Here is a 17,276-nt window from a genome sequence, read left to right on the forward strand (position 1 = left end):
CTTGATTTTGGTGTTTACGTTTCAAAGCCATTTCCACCATCATTTTCCCCTGAGAGTAACGTTATGCCGTTATTCAATAATCTAACAAAAGCAATCACTATGAAACATGTAACTTACGTGTGTGTCTGAGGTGATTTAATTGCTACATCATAACCCCTTAACACCAGTGCGGCAATACTTTGATGGTCGGTCAGAACAAGGCAGAGTGCCGTAACTTGCCGCCTCCAGCACCTGCTTCAGCACATTATGTGACGTGTATGCGCTCGTGCAAAAACAAACATCCCCGCCCCCACACTTACATCTAAGCCTACACACACGTCAAATACAGAAGAATGATTATCGGCCTGTTCACATCGGCCCTATTTTGACATCGGAACGATACCGATGTGTAAAAAATTTACCATATCGGCCGATTTATTGCGCATCACTAATTCTGATGGATAAAGTCAAGTACCAGACCTACTTTTCTTTTTCTCATTGAATATGCTGTTTTAAATTGCATTATTTAAAGGTGCTCAAAGCGATGTTACGCGTTTTTTAGGCCAAAACATTTTTTGTCACATACAGCAAACATCTCCTCACTATCCCCTAGCTGCCTGTCCCCTGAACACACTGTAAAAAAAAAACGCGGTCTCTGCAGACACCCCAGGCTCCACAAACTGCAACAAAAACAAACTGCACGATGCACCACGGTTAGTGTTAGTGTGCGGATGATTTGACAATACTTTAAACGTCAACAAGAAGCACCTTTAAAGTCCCTGTAAAGGCAATTTTAAAAATAATTCTAAACACATTATAAATGTTAGAAATGTATTGCTAAAACATATTACAAAGACTGTGGACCGTGAAGTTCTGAATTGTGGAGTTAGACCGTTTAACAGTTTTTCACCATTACTATTTTCCGGATTTTTTGGGCGGGTCTAAACGGGGCTCGATGACGCACTGGAGCCCCTGAGCTCCTGGACACACCCCTACTTGATGACGCACTGGATCGAGCCAAAGAGGCTGGCCGCTCCCCTAACAATATCTAGAATTAGAGCACATTCACATCAGTTTGCCGCTCAATCGCGAGTTACTGTCAGTATTATTACTAAAGCCTACAGTTTGCTAGCTAGCTATGCGTTCGTCACTGAAATGCGTATTACCTGGATGCGGACACATACAAAACAGATTGGTGTCCTTATTTACATTTCCGAAAAACGATCACATCAAGAAGAGTTGGATTAATTTTGTGAAGAGACACCTTGATGGAGAGCCGAGGATCACGGCAAACACCCGCATCTGTAGTGATTATTTTTAACGGGATAGTTTTATAAACTTTCATCGGAGACAAGTGGGATTCACTGATAATCCGCTTTTACTGGTGAATGGGGCCGAACCGACTATCTCCCGCCTCGGCCTTCATCCTCCCGTCGCGTCGACAACTGGTGAGTGCTTCCCGCGAGTGGGCGTGGTTTCAGCGCAGCCAGCGGACACGCCCCCAGCGTTTGAGAGCAGAGACTACTGCTCAATTTTGCAAGATTTTGATAGCTTATTTTATGTACTTGCCGGCTTTTTTTATCATTCAAATTTGGTTGGGTGGCTAATAACACATTTTTCTATGGTGTGACAAACTCAGAACACATAATTCATTTTGACTTTACAGGGACTTTAAGCAAAACATGTTGTGAAACAGTTTTACATTGAGTTTAAAGAGAGTGCATTTTCAAAACATTTAAAGTTAAATAAGAAAAAAAAAAGTCTCGAAATGCAATCATTTTGCAGATGCTAGCACTGTTTATAAAGCCCTACCTCTCCTGAGTGATTTTACTCCATAACTGCTGGAGAATTGCAGACATGCCGTGGTTAAATGCAAAACCTAAGTGGCTGTTTTTGTGCTTGTGTTTGATTTAGTACCTGGTCAGGGCCTATTCTGTCTCTCAGGGTGAGTTGCTTGTCAATATTGTCTCTCAGACACTGGACGACCCTCCTCTTCTGCTCGGATGAAAAAGCTTCCAGGCTGAACAGACACTCGGTCCTCTACAAAGACACACAAAGAGAATGTGTGTATGTAAGAGAAAGAAAATAATTTCATACTATATAGTCATTTGAGGAAATAGAAAGAATTTAACATTTTTATAACACAAGGATGCTTTTAAAAGCACGTTCTACCTCCAAAGAAACCTCAGTGTCATGTGCTATTATGCTGGAGTACGGCATATGAGAGATGCAATCATACTCACTCGCACATTCATGTCAGTTTGTGTATGTGTGAGGTGTTGTCAGGGAGATGGGCAGATGGCTGGGTCGATGAATGTGTTTGCTCGAATGAGCAGGCTATGTCTTTCAGGCACGTTTACTCTGGAGAGAAAGAGCAGCTTTAAAGGCTCTAATATGTGACGTAAGCCCCAGGCACATGAGGCCCTCCATTTAACAGCTGCACAACATTTACATCCTGTAAATGTTTACCACAGGTCTATCCTATTAGATCAACTTTTCGATGGGAAACACATTACATTGTGTGTGATTTGTATTGCAGTGCACAGAGTTAAGCATGATGAAGTCTTAAAATGTGCCGTGAGCAGAGATCTGTGCTGAACGAATGGGTCGGTGGTTAGATGTTGGATCTCACCTCTATCCAGTAGGAGATGTACAGCCGCAGTTTGTCTGCAGGAACTGGAGAGAAGGAGACAGAAGTGTGAATTTCTTCATCCCGAGGCTGTCAGGGTGTTTTTTTTTACATTCCTCCGGGGGATGTTAACACCCACATGTACCCAGATATATGTATACATTACAAAAATGTACACAAAAAAACAAACAAAAAATGACAAGAAACCCATATATGTTCAGATTTTATATATAAAAATGAAAACTATTAAAAATAAATTTTGTTAATAGTAATAAGTTGTAAATAAATACAATTTAAATAGTAAAAAACAATCTTAAAATGAAAATGAGAAATGTTGCCTTGGCAAATGAACTGAAATAAATTAAGATGAAGTACTAAAATTACTAAAACTAAACTATAAAAAGGTTAAGTATAAATATTTATATTGAAAATATAAAAATAAAAGTTAAAAAATACTATAATCGTATACAATAAAATGGGCTATATTTAAGATTTTTCATGTATTAATAACTTTTTATTGCAAATGTCTGTACAGCTTGTAATGAAACATAAAAATAGAGACCTTCCCCGACTTGCTAGGTTTTCTATGAAAGCCTGTAGGCATATTTTTATGTGAAGGATTTGGGACATTTTTGTTGGGAAAATCAAAAGGATGTGACATTTATGGGTCCTCCCAAGAGCCTCTCTTCTGTTTAATGACATGAAATGAATGATTATACAATGTTCAGGTTAATGCCGAAAGAGCCATTCTGTACTGTAATGTCAATGTGTCATGCAAAGAAAAGGGAGAAATTCAAACTAGTCTTACATTGCAAAAAACAGAAGCAGAGAGTGCTACACGTGTCTCCTTACATAGCCACTGTTGCTCACTGGATGAACTGGAGGTAAACATGAAATTATGTCGACGAAATACTCCACTCACAGGCACTCACGTGGTAAAGTAAACAGCCTTTAATCAGCCTTTATAGTCTCACATTGTCAGATAGTATATAATCTCAAATAAACTTCATAATCAAACTATCACAAAAGTGTCATTTTAATTACCTCATCTATCTACATGATGCCAGTGAATTGAAGAGTTCATGCAAACATATTTGCATAGCTATGCTTTTTTAACTGCTGCGTGCTTTCTCACCGATGCCATTTTTGTTGTGCGCTTTTACATATTCATCTAAACCGCCACTCTCAGCAGTGTCTGGATGTTCGTTAACAGTATATCGCTCCAAAGGTTTTTCCAACTTATTTTTTACTTCTAAGCAAAGAACAAAATCACGTTCCGTCTCATGTACTGTACACGTGCACAAGTGCCCACACAAGCAATAAGTTTCTGGCAGCAGTTCACTACAGACCACCATTGTCGCTAATAACAAGGGTTTCTGAATTCTACACCGTAAAAATGTAACATGTGCAGTTGTTGCTTCAAGGAGGTATTTCTACCTGATTCTACCTGTAAATTAAAATTTTGTTGTTGTAACCTAATTCAATCAGGTTTATGCAACATAAAACAAGGGAATGCTGTTTTAATTTAAATGAGCTACATTGACCCAATATAAAATTTCCAATAAAGCACTATGACTCCACCACACCTATAGAGGGTAGTATAGTCGTGACTCAGCTATAGCTCATCTGCTCTGAAGGACAAAGAAGAAGAAAAGGTTTGCGTTTGGCTGCTACTTGCTGATTGGCGAATTTTGCTTCAATGAGAAATTGTGATTTGGGGTTATTATACACATTATGTTTCATAAAAGTGAAAATCACAATTGACATTATTGTTCATCTCTTGTTCAGTTTAATTAAATTAAAATGAGCTAAAGTAACACAATTTAACATTTTATCACAACTTAACTTAATTGTGTTCAAGCCACCTAATATATTTTACTTAATTAATTTGTTTAAACTACATGAATATTTTTTGTTGACATAACTAACTGGATTAGTTATGCATTTCCCAAAAGCATCGTAAGCCTAAGTAGATCGTAAAGCCATTGCCACCAATGGAATGCAGCCCTGGGCAGTGGATCTGTAGTTCCCAGGATGCTTTGTAAGGGACTGCATTAGGAGAGAAAAATTAGGGATTAAGTGATATTTTATGTGTTTTTCAGTAACAGGAATGAGGTTGGTAGTTTATGTTAATGTTTAATCTTCAGTTATGTTGGACATATAGAGGAGTTTCTGTTTTTGGATGTTGTGGTTCCCATTGCGCTTGTGCTTGGGCTGTGGGCACTCGGAATTCTATGCTCAGTACTTACATCTGTCTTTTCTTAGTGGTTCATTATATATATATATATATATATATATATATATATATATATATATATATATATAGTGTATAATGATAAATGACATTGCTTGTTTGAAGATTAAGTCTTAGTAAATTGATTTAAAAATTAGGTTGGACCAACATAAAAAATTGGTGTGACTAATGTAATGAAGTTAAAAATACTACTGTAAATTAATTTGACCTAAACTAAATTGTGTTGACCCAACTAAACTCATTTATTTTGAATGAACTAAAATAAATTGTGTGTAAAAATGTATATGAATAGTGTCACGGTAGACATATTCTCTGTTCCTTCTAGTCTTGTGTTTATGTTGTTGGGTGAGTGCACGTGTGTAGTGGGTGTGAGTGTATGACATCACCTGGTCCGCTCCAGCTGATCGTCATTCATCACCAGCTGCAATCAATCTCACGACTCCTTAAATACTTACCACTGTTCTATCATCCCTGTCAGATCGTTGTTTGATGTCCTGCGTGTTGGTGTTCCGGTGTTCTGTTCCTGCTTTGTGTTCCTGTTCCTCGTCGTCTGCATCTGGTTCTCCTGTCTTCTCACCGTCACCTCCGCACCGCACTTCTTCACGGATCCTGGCCATCGAAGTCCCTGCGTCACGGTGTTCCTCCTGCTTGTACTGTATTCCATTTATCATCCATTAAATTGTTAACTCGCAACTGCTTCCTGTCCTTTATCCAGACATTATGACAGAACGATCTGACCGTCAAATGGAAGCAGCGAGTTCATCTTCGGGATCCTTGGAAGAATTTATCCAACATAGCATTCGGAGGATGGATTCTCAGCAGCGGGATATCGGCGACACGGGCCGGGCAGTACAAGCATTAGTGACGCAGGTGTCCGAGCTCACCCAGCAGATCCAACGCCTACAGAATCCCGCTGCGCCGCCCACGCCGGCCGTTCCCCCACCAACTCCAGAGAGACCATCGCAGACCGAGCCCCGCCTACCGGTACCAGAGTCATACGCTGGAGAACCAGCCTTTTGCAGAGCGTTTCTGACACGCTGCTCCATGCACTTCGCTCTTCAACCACATACTTTCAACACGGAACAGGCTAAAGTGGCGTTCGTGCTGACGTTGCTAACCGGGAAGGCGGCGCTTTGGGGAACGGCGGTGTGGGAGAATCAGAATCCATGCTGCGCCTCGTTCCAGACCCTCGCCGCCGAGATGAGAGAAGTATTCGATCGGGCTGTCTCTGGGAGGGAGGCAGCCAGAGCATTGGCGGACCTTCGTCAGGGAGAGAAATCTGTCTCCGACTTCTCGATCGAGTTTCGGACCTTGGCGGCGGAGTGCGGCTGGAACGAGGAGGCGCAGTGGGATATGTTCCTGCATGGGTTGGCTGACCACGTCCAGAAAGAGATTTACGCCCTGGATCTGCCGACCACACTGAATGGCCTCATTGATCTTGCTCTGCGGGTGGACGCCCGACTGTCAAGAGTCGAGCGTCGGATTCCGTCCACCCGTACCTTCGGAGGAAATGACGTGACACGATCCAGCGGCAGGGACGTGGTCAGCCCCGTCTACGATCCCGAGCCCATGCAGGTGGGTCGAGCTCGGCTTTCCCGGGAGGAGAGGGAGAGGCGGAGGTCCCAGGGCCTTTGCCTGTATTGTGGAGGAGCGGGACATTTTGCTTATAATTGCCCGGTAAAAGGCCAAGCCCGATAGTAAACTTGAGGCTACTATCGGGTGGGATCTCCGCCAGGAAGACCTCATCAGCGACTACATCTACCTCCACGCTCCTCCCGGTGAGACTAAGATGGTCAGTCCATCAGCACGACTGCCAAGCACTTCTGGACTCTGGGGCTGAAGGTAATTTTATGGACCACACTTTTGCACAGAAATTTCAGATTCCCCTCAGAACTCTCACTCATAGGATCGCTGTTCACGCACTCAATGGACAAGAACTTCCCACCATTTCCCTCTCCACTCAAGACATTACCCTTATCACTTCTGGCAATCACTCTGAGACAGTTTCATTCTACATCATGGATTCACCTCTTGCACCCGTCGTCCTCGGACATCCCTGGCTCCTCCAACACAATCCCCGGGTGGACTGGTTTCATGGATCAGTGCTGGAGTGGAGCAAGGAATGTCATAAGTCTTGTCTCGTGTCTGCTTGTTCGTCTGTGCCTGTTTCTGTTTTTCAGGAGGAAACAGGGGATCTGTCTAACGTGCCCGCTGAGTATCTGGATCTGAAGGAGGTGTTCAGTAAGTCTCGTGCTGCTTCTCTTCCTCCGCATCGTCCCTATGACTGTGCTATAGATTTACTGCCAGGTAAGTCTCCGCCTAAGGGCAAGTTATATTCACTTTCTATTCCAGAAAGAGAGGCTATGGAGAAATACATTTCTGATTCTCTAGCAACCAAGTTCATTCGCCCTTCCTCTTCTCCAGCGGGGGCGGGGTTCTTTTTTGTGGGGAAGAAGGACGGTTCTCTGCGACCTTGTATTGATTACAGGGGGTTGAATAACATCACGGTAAAGAATACGTATCCTTTGCCGCTGATGTCTTCAGCCTTCGAGAGGTTGCAGGGAGCGTCTATCTTCACAAAATTGGATTTGCGTAACGCTTATCATTTGGTTCGCATTAGGGAGGGGGATGAGTGGAAAACTGCTTTTAACACCCCCAGGGGGCACTTTGAATATTTGGTCATGCCTTTTGGGTTGTCCAACTCCCCAGCAGTTTTCCAGGCACTGGTCAATGACGTGTTGCGAGATATGATCGATCAGTTCATATATGTCTACCTGGATGACATATTGATTTTTTCTTCTTCTCTCCAGGAACATGTGCAACACGTCCGACGAGTGCTTCAGAGGTTGCTAGAGAATGGGCTTTTTGTCAAGGCGGAGAAATGCGATTTTCATGCACAGTCGGTTCCGTTCCTGGGACACATCGTGTCGTCTGAAGGTATGCGGATGGACCCTGAGAAGATCAAGGCTGTGGTGAATTGGCCAACCCCGGATTCTCGCAAGGCCCTGCAGAGGTTCCTGGGGTTCGCCAATTTCTACCGGCGTTTTATTCGCAATTTCAGCCAACTAGTCGCTCCTCTGACTGCCTTGACCTCCCCCAGAACTACGTTCAGGTGGTCTGACACGGCGGAAGCCGTGTTTACCAAACTGAAAGGCCGCTTTGTTTCAGCCCCCATCCTTGTCGCCCCTGATCCCTCACGTCAGTTCATGGTGGAGGTCGACGCGTCAGAGGTGGGAGTAGGTGCAGTGCTGTCCCAACGCTCTCCGGCAGACGACAAGATGCATCCCTGCGCGTTTTTGTCCCATCGTTTGTCACCAGCCGAACGTAACTACGACATTGGTAACAGAGAGCTGTTGGCAGTTAAGTTAGCATTGGAGGAATGGCGCCACTGGTTAGAAGGGTCGGGGGTACCTTTTATCGTCTGGACTGATCACAAGAACCTAGAATACATCAGAACCGCCAAAAGATTGAACTCCAGGCAGGCTCGGTGGGCACTTTTTTTCGGTCGTTTTGACTTTACTCTTTCATACCGTCCGGGTTCCAAGAACATCAAACCCGACGCCTTGTCTCGCATATTTGATTTTTCCGAACGCCCGTCTACTCCCGAGTGCATTTTACCCGAAACTCTATTCGTTTCCACACTCACATGGGAGGTCGAATCGAGGGTCGAGAAGGCCTTAGAAGGGGTAACGCCTCCGCCCGGTTGCCCACCGAATCGTTTGTTTGTGCCGGAGGGATTACGGTCTGACGTTATCCAGTGGGGTCATGGCTCCAATATAGCTTGCCATCCAGGAGTTAATCGCACTAGCTTTTTAGTCAAGCAACGATTCTGGTGGCCACTTATGGCTCGCGACATTCACGATTTTGTTTTGGCCTGCTCGGTTTGTGCTACTGGTAAGACTTCCAATCGACCTCCAGACGGGTTACTTCAGCCGCTGTCGGTTCCTTCGAGACCCTGGTCCCATATCGCTCTAGATTTTATCACCGCCCTCCCCCCCTCTCAGGGGAACACAGTCGTTTTGACTGTGGTGGACCGGTTCTCGAAGGCAGCCCATTTTGTTCCCTTACCCAAATTACCCTCAGCTAAGGAGACGGCGGTGACGGTCGTTGACCACGTTTTTCGGTTACATGGCCTCCCGATTGACGTGGTTTCCGACAGGGGACCCCAGTTCGTGTCCAAATTTTGGCAAGAGTTTTGTAGATTATTGGGGGCGACGGTTAGTCTATCCTCTGGGTTTCATCCCCAGAGCAATGGTCAAACCGAGAGGGCCAATCAGGATTTGGAGAGAGTGTTGCGATGTTTGGTCTCCAAGAATCCTTCCTCATGGAGCCAACAGTTGTCTATGGTGGAGTACGCCCACAACACGTTGCCAGTGTCAGCCACGGGCCTATCTCCGTTCGAGTGTAGCGTAGGTTACCAGCCACCAATTTTTCCCAGTATGGAATCCGAGGTTGCGGTCCCCTCCGCTCACGCCTTTGTTCAGAGGTGTCACCGCACCTGGACTAGAGCCCGTGAGACTCTACTCCAGGTGGGGGCGCGCACCAAGGCCAAGGCCGATCGCCACAGGTCAAAGCCTCCCGTATACGTCGTTGGTCAAAAAGTGTGGCTTTCAACTAAGAACATTCCACTGCGCACCGTCTCTAATAAGCTTGCACCCAAATTTATTGGCCCGTTTCCTGTCACCAAGATCATTAGTCCGGTGGCAGTCCGCCTCAAGTTACCTCCAGCGTACAGGAGGGTCCATTCCGCCTTTCATGTATCCAAAATTAAACCCGTGTTTCATTCTCATATTAATCCGCCCGTCCCGGTTCCTCCCCCACCGCGGCTCGTAGATGGGGAGACCACATATTCGGTTAATCGTATTCTGGACTCTAGGCGGAGAGGACGCGGATTTCAGTACTTGGTGGACTGGGAAGGTTACGGTCCGGAGGAGAGAAGTTGGGTGCCTGCTAGAGACATCCTGGATCACTCCCTTATCGATGATTACAATCGACAGGTAACGGAGTCTGGGAACGCCAGGAGGCGTTCTTAGGAGGAGGGGTACTGTCACGGTAGACATATTCTCTGTTCCTTCTAGTCTTGTGTTTATGTTGTTGGGTGAGTGCACGTGTGTAGTGGGTGTGAGTGTATGACATCACCTGGTCCGCTCCAGCTGATCGTCATTCATCACCAGCTGCAATCAATCTCACGACTCCTTAAATACTTACCACTGTTCTATCATCCCTGTCAGATCGTTGTTTGATGTCCTGCGTGTTGGTGTTCCGGTGTTCTGTTCCTGCTTTGTGTTCCTGTTCCTCGTCGTCTGCATCTGGTTCTCCTGTCTTCTCACCGTCACCTCCGCACCGCACTTCTTCACGGATCCTGGCCATCGAAGTCCCTGCGTCACGGTGTTCCTCCTGCTTGTACTGTATTCCATTTATCATCCATTAAATTGTTAACTCGCAACTGCTTCCTGTCCTTTATCCAGACATTATGACAAATAGATGTAATTCTGTAATGAATTATTTTTTGGAGTGTATTTACATCAAGGTGGAAAAGGATTTTCATCATATAAAACAAAAAAGATTATATCAAACGAATTAAGTAATTTTACCTTGTTGACGAAATTAGGTTATCTACTGACAGTTATGCTTCAGTAAAACCTTGGGGGTTTTTTTCAGGCTGGTTGAATTCGGTTATAATCAGTAATCTTAAATAATGTATTTAATTTAAACAAAACCAATTATTGTAGGTGTTACCACATGAAGTACATTTTCTAAGTAGAACTGACCAAAAAAAAATTCAGTATACACACAGTCCCTTTAATACTGAAATTACACTGATAAATTATCACATTAAATATATATATATTCGGGTTAGGGTGGGGTCAACTAAAATGAGATTTGCCTTTTCTGGTCCTGTTCTGGAAAATAACTGGTCACGCGAAGCCAAACTTTATTCAAATTTGAATTATTCCAACTACATTTATATAAACATACATACTGAGAGTATATAATTTTCAATATCTAAATGTATCTGTGTGCCTTGTATACACATTGTACATATTGACTTATTAAAACCGTGATATTAATTTGGTCCCTCTCTAAACATTTTTGCCTGTCTGTTCCAATAATCGACTTTGACTGTAAAGTGGCTTTAATTCCATATCCTTAAGGACAAAGGTCAGCATACTGATGGCTATTTCAGAAACCAAGATGTCAAATAAAGGTTGAAGATAGAAATGCCCTCTGTGCCACATGCTGCCGTATTTCTGTTCTCAGGAAGGTAAAGAATACACTGTCCCGCCCACCCTGCCTATAATGGGCCATACCGGAGACATGGCCATTGTTCCCAGCAGACACATAGAGAGAGGAGAGCTGTGTTCTCATCACACACACATACTCATTCCCACAGTCTTGACGCCTCCTTCCTGACTATCGCTACTAACACAGTCACAAATAACACAGGGTGGACCTCCTTAACATCCCCTGTACTCTACTCTAAACAATCAACCTGGAGATATTATATACAGATAGACTGAATGATTGAGACAGACAGACAGAGAGATAGATAGACATCAGAGAGACAGAGACAGACATACAGTGAGAGATGGATAGACAGACAGACATCAGAGAGACAGAGACAGACAGACAGTCAGAGAGACGGAGTGAGACAGACAGTCAGAGAGATGGATAGACAGACAGAGAGACAGATAGACAGACAGATAAATGAACTGACATCAGAGAGACACAGTCGGATAGATGAATAGACAAACAGACAGACATCAAAGAGACGGCAACAGACAGAAAGAGAGACAGATGGACAGACAGACAGACACACAGACAGATAGATAGATAGATAGATAGATAGATAGATAGATAGATAGATAGATAGATAGATAGATAGATAGATAGATAGATAGATAGATAGATAGATAGATAGATAGATAGATAGATAGATAGATAGATAGATAGATAGATAGATAGATAGATAGATAGATAGATAGAGAGATAGATAGATAGATAGATAGATAGATAGATAGATAGATAGATAGAAATTTACTTTACTTCAGAAAGTTTATCTTAACCTGATGTAAACCAGACACTAGAACTACCTTTGCTTTTCTTAAATGCAGCAACAGATTGTAGAGCACAACAATAATAAAAGCTGGATGACCCAGGGCCAGTGTGAGATTTTCGGAACAGTTGACAACTGAAACAGGCCAGTGCTGTTGTTGATCATACATATGTTTTATGTGCTCTGCAAACTTAAACATTTGATTTTCCATGATGAATTAAACATTGTTGATCTGAATTCTGCTGACTTAAATATGTCAAATATTTGTCAAAAATAGCTAGAATAATTTATAATGGATAAGAACCATCATAAAGTCATGATTTGCACTATATCCCATATATTTTCCATTAAAAGTAAGTGTATACTTTTTTTTTATTGAATGATTTATAGCTTTTATAGAGTGCTATTTTAGTAATGATATAATGGAAAGCCTAATAAATAATTTGTAGTATTTTAGAAAATGTACAGACAAATATAATTATATAATATATATGATGCACTGCTTTGCCTAGATGTAAATATGTAGATTTTTTTTTGTGGTGGGGCCACTGATATTCAGAAAGTAAAAATCAAGTAAAAATCTGAACTTCTGGCTCATCTGAGTCAAAAAACTTATTTATATTCCTTATTTATCTTCGCCACAGAGTTAAGTGAGAATTGTAGTGCATACCGTCCTGCAGCTGTATCTGATGGAGGTAGAGTGGACTCTGTAGTACATTACAGCGGCCTGGTTCATCTTCCCTGGTCAACAGTATTAGGTCTGTGTAGATGAATACTGTAGCCTATAGGGGGCGATACAGACAACAGTGAGTTGCACCGCACTGAAACATCCCCGTCTGACCTTCTTTTGCCACTCTCACTCAGCTTAAAACAAAGATAATTCTTTATAATGGAAAACATGAGACTCAAACTTAATTTAAAAATGAGAGCAGATGTAGAATTACACCGAGAATGAACTCCTTCACGTAAATAACATTATATAACTACAACACTCGTTAAAGTTACAATGAATCAAGTAAAGTAAAGTTAAGGTTATTAGGAAAGGGAAACGCTCTGATTCCAACACAGAATGCAGCAGGCTGGTTGCACTGCTTTGCCTCTCATGGTGCCCACTGCCCAGGCTTGGATTTAGGCCACCTTAATAAGAGCAGCTGAACTAAATCACAGTCAAATACACACACTCTTGTTCTAGGACACTGGAGGAATGTGTTTAGTGATGTACAGCTCATCCTTCTTAAACACTCTGATCTTTAGAAACTCTTGACTGCATTACTCAAACAGGTCTTTCGGCAAAATTGAGGTCAGCCTGCATGCAGACGGGGGCCTGCGAGCGAGAACAAAGGATGTGACAGACACTCAAAGGCAATTGCTATAGATACAAAGTCGGTATTGGAGGCCATTGCGGCACTCTGAGATTTATCTTTGCACAATATTGCTCATGCTGAGGAAGCCGAGGTCATGTTATTCACAAACTGCAGGTTTCTTTTAAAGCTGCAGGAGAAAGAAATCTCGGATCAAGGTATCTGCTTCCACATTATGTGGAGCACATATTTTGTGTCAGGCATTACTGCCAACGAGACAAATATTCCTGAAGTTCCCCAAACGATCGTTTAGTGAAATGGATCTAATTTAAAAGGTAGTGTTTCGTCTGGCTTGAGAAAATATTGGGGTCTCTGAACTAGCAGGCTTTTAGTGAGGTATCATGAGAACAAGCTAAAATCTGACCAAGCAAAATAGTCAATTCTCCTGAAACGGGACACCAGATCTAGGTCACCTTCAGAGCTCACAAGCAAGACATTACAAGAAACGTTTCTGCATATTTTATTCAAGACAAGACGTTTTAGACAAGCTAGATTTCAGAAACCTGATCAAGGTCTTGCTTAAAAGGACCTGAAAGTCATTAATTGTTAAACTAAATGCAAAAATGCTTTGAACATGGCATTGGATGTTGCCAGATTCACCAGATATAAAACATTAAATGTCTCCCTCATACAACGCTATCACATAGCATAATGGAAGGCATTATATGGTACTTTTTCAACATTTTTACCTCATTCACTTTTAATGTATGGTAAGGAGCAGCAGGGGCATTCTCCTTAAGTTATCTTTTTATGTTGCACGGTAGATAGAAAACCATTTTACAAACAGAGGCTAGTTTTTTTTCAAAAATTTAAAAATTCTGTCAATTCCTTTTAATATCTCAATTTTAATATCTCAAGAGCAAATGCAAACTTGTGCTTGCTTCAGACGTTTTACATAGAAAAATACCTTAGTTCTTATTTTAAAATAGATCTCATCAATCTCACAAATTGTGCTCAGATTTGCCAGTGTGCAATTAAAGGGATAGTTCGGCCAAAAATGATATTTAACCCATGCATTACTCACCCTCAAGCCGTTCGAGATGCATATGTCAATCTTGTTTCAGACGAACACAGTAGGAACCGTAGCGTAGGAACCGTCGTGACGTAGAACGAACTGCCAAAACAGTTTTGTTTTGCTCTGCTCTCTGGCTGCGCAGGCGCGTTCCTACGCTACGTCCTACCTCGTACGCCGACTTCCATCACCCGTGAACGCGCGTCGATCGTTGCCGGAAGTCAGATATTTTCATTTATAAAGTTTTAAATATGTATATTTTTACGACAAAACCGCACGGATTACCCTCAGAAGGCATTCGTTTATCCCCCTGGAGCCGGATGGATTACTTTTGTGAAGGATGTATGCACATTTTGGGAACTGAAAGAGGTGGACCCCATTGCTTCACATTATATCCACTGAAGGGTCTAAGACATTTTCTAAAATAACTGAAAATGTGTTCGTCTGAAACAAGATTGACATATGCATCTCGAACGGCTTGAGGGTGAGTAATGCATGGGTTAAATATCATTTTTGGCAGAACTATCCCTTTAAATGTCATGAATCTCAATAAGAACTTAAACATTTCTCATCAAATTCTGAAGAAAAATTAATTGGGATGTGAAATCCATATTATTTTTACGGCTCTACACTCATAGTGTATTTGTGTAGTTATAAATGAATTTGTTAGATAGTTCACCCAAAAATATGAAAATTCTGTCATCATTTCTTTCTTCTGCTGAACACAAAAGAAGATATTTTGAAGAATGTCAATAACTAAACAGTTGATGGTAGCCATTGGCATATAGTTCCATTATAGTATTTTTTTTCCATACTATGGAAGTCCATGGGGCCCATCAACTGTTTGGTTACCCATATTCTTCAAAATGTCTTCTTTTGTGTTCAGCAGAAGAAAGAAATGCATACAGGTTTGGAAAAACTTGAGGGTGATTAAATGAGAAAGAATTAAAAAAATTTGGGGGGTTAACTATCACTTTAAGTCCCTTAATTCATAAAAGAGCAACCTCAGAGCAACACATTTTCCTTTGGGGAGAGTGACAGTTAGTGGGATTACCTTAAGAGCTACGTGTTTACTGTCATGAAGGATCATTTCCTCTGATAAAATCAGGACTCTCTCAGGGCTACACAGGTCCAGTGGCTGCAATGCAATTAAACACTCATTAAAGCCTCAATATTTGCATCATGTTAGTCATGTCATTTGCACAAGGGTACGTGTTAGTACACACCAGATCCTAGACCATGTCTAAATGTAACCCTAAGCCCCTGTGATCTTCCTCCGAGTCCACACTTTCATGACAGAATGGCGCTTTGACTGTAGGGTAGAAGTCTGCTGCACAGCTCGCAGGCTTGGCAAAAGTGCGTATCGAAGGTGCATATTGGTCGCAAAGCACACAAGCACCCTTTTGACAATGAAAAATTGGACAGCCTACTGTCTTGTGGACTTAACGGGCACATGTATGCATGAAAGTCAATGGCTACGGTCAACTGTTTGGTTACCGACATTCTTCCAAATATCTTCTTCTGTGTTCAGCAGAGGAAATAACTTCATGCAAGTTTGGAACAACTTGAAGGTGATTAAATGAAGTTACACTTTATTTTAAGGTGTCATTGTTACACTGTACTTATACATTTATGTACTAAGTAATATTAAGTAACTGCATGTACTTACTTTAGGGTTAGTTGCATGTAATTATGCATAATTTAAAGTTATTACCACAGTAATTACATGTAACGCATGTAACAATGACACTGTAAAATAAAGTGTTACCATAAATGATTACAGAATTTTCATTTTTGGATGAACTATCCCTTTAAGTCAGCCAATATATAGTTGCAGGTATCTGACCCTGACATATACTCCAACTAAAACTATTGTATGCAACATTTTCATGACCTCATATTCATTGAGTAAATACATGTAGTATGCAGAAATTCATAACTCACACGTATAAAAAAATACTTCTTACATATACATTCAGAATTTAACCAACAATTTTGATTGTTTTTGAACAAATTCTCTGTCTACCCAAAATCTGTCAACTACCCATTTCAATGAATGAGCCATTGTTCACTATTGGTAAGATATATTTATTTAGTAGCATACACTTCTTAGGCCGTGTGTCCAACAAAGCGTTTTTTTCACGTGGCTGGCTTGTTTTTCCAATTGTTTTCAATGGGAGTGCCGCGTTTTTTAAAACGCAATGCTCATCCCTGTCACTTTTTACCCAACCGTCCAATCACAGTGGAGGAGGGGCGGGACTAATACCACACCGACCAACCGCCACTTTCTGCTTGTACAATGTCAACAGATGACAACAACAAGCATAATAACAGAACAAAATAATTTAAAACAAGAGCCAGAGAAAATACGTTACATTGTATCTACATTTTAATATAGAATCAACACAGAAACAAAATATGTGTGAAATGAGATGCTAGTAAAACTTTTGCAGATATTCCGTATCATAACAAGCAAAGTGTCTCAACTGAAAAAAATGCTGCGTTACCAAAACGCTCTCAACCGCCCATTGCTAGGCATTTTCAGCAGAGCGCCCCTAAAAAAACGCTTTGGTGGACTCATGGCCTTCATGTAAATTGCTGACCTTTTAATTCTGCACTAAATTAAATATAACATAGACTAAATAAAACAAACCATAGATAAGGATTGCACAAAAACTGGGAAGATAAACAGATACTGAACGTACCTGAACAAAAACAGGGAAGATGAGAATCTTAGGGGCCAGACTGACATATGTGCCATAGTTGGAGTGAGGCAGGTGGGACTGGACGATGGTGCAGTTCTGGTAGTTGGCAAAGCTCTGTCTGTAGGATGAGGGAGGCATTGTTGTGGTCTTACTGCTCATAGACCTGCACAAGGTGGCTTGTGCGTGCAGCCCACCATCCTCCAGGTAGTCTGGGCTCTGCTGCAGTCCTCTGCTAGTCTGATAGATTCTTCCTATAAGAAGAAATAGGAAGAAATATCA

At 41.9% G+C, this 17,276-nt stretch overlaps 1 protein-coding gene across 2 annotated transcripts in view; it reads right to left on the bottom strand.

The window, feature by feature from the left end:
• Positions 1 to 17,276, bottom strand: part of rgs3b (regulator of G protein signaling 3b) — a 66,973-nt gene that overhangs the window by 18,386 nt on the left and 31,311 nt on the right. For both annotated transcript variants that reach the window (XM_077231890.1, XM_077231891.1), the window contains 5 exons: positions 16,998 to 17,248; positions 15,347 to 15,430; positions 12,590 to 12,701; positions 2,612 to 2,655; positions 1,897 to 2,019 (listed from right to left, as the gene is read on the bottom strand). In XM_077231890.1, coding sequence (XP_077088005.1) covers positions 1,897 to 2,019; positions 2,612 to 2,655; positions 12,590 to 12,701; positions 15,347 to 15,430; positions 16,998 to 17,248 — 614 coding nt within the window. The remainder of the gene's footprint in view (positions 1 to 1,896; positions 2,020 to 2,611; positions 2,656 to 12,589; positions 12,702 to 15,346; positions 15,431 to 16,997; positions 17,249 to 17,276) is intronic.

The sequence above is a fragment of the Siphateles boraxobius genome, unplaced genomic scaffold (assembly GCF_051911475.1).
Source record: "Siphateles boraxobius isolate OS27281-9 unplaced genomic scaffold, OSU_SipBor_1 16, whole genome shotgun sequence".
NCBI lineage: Eukaryota > Metazoa > Chordata > Actinopteri > Cypriniformes > Leuciscidae > Siphateles > Siphateles boraxobius.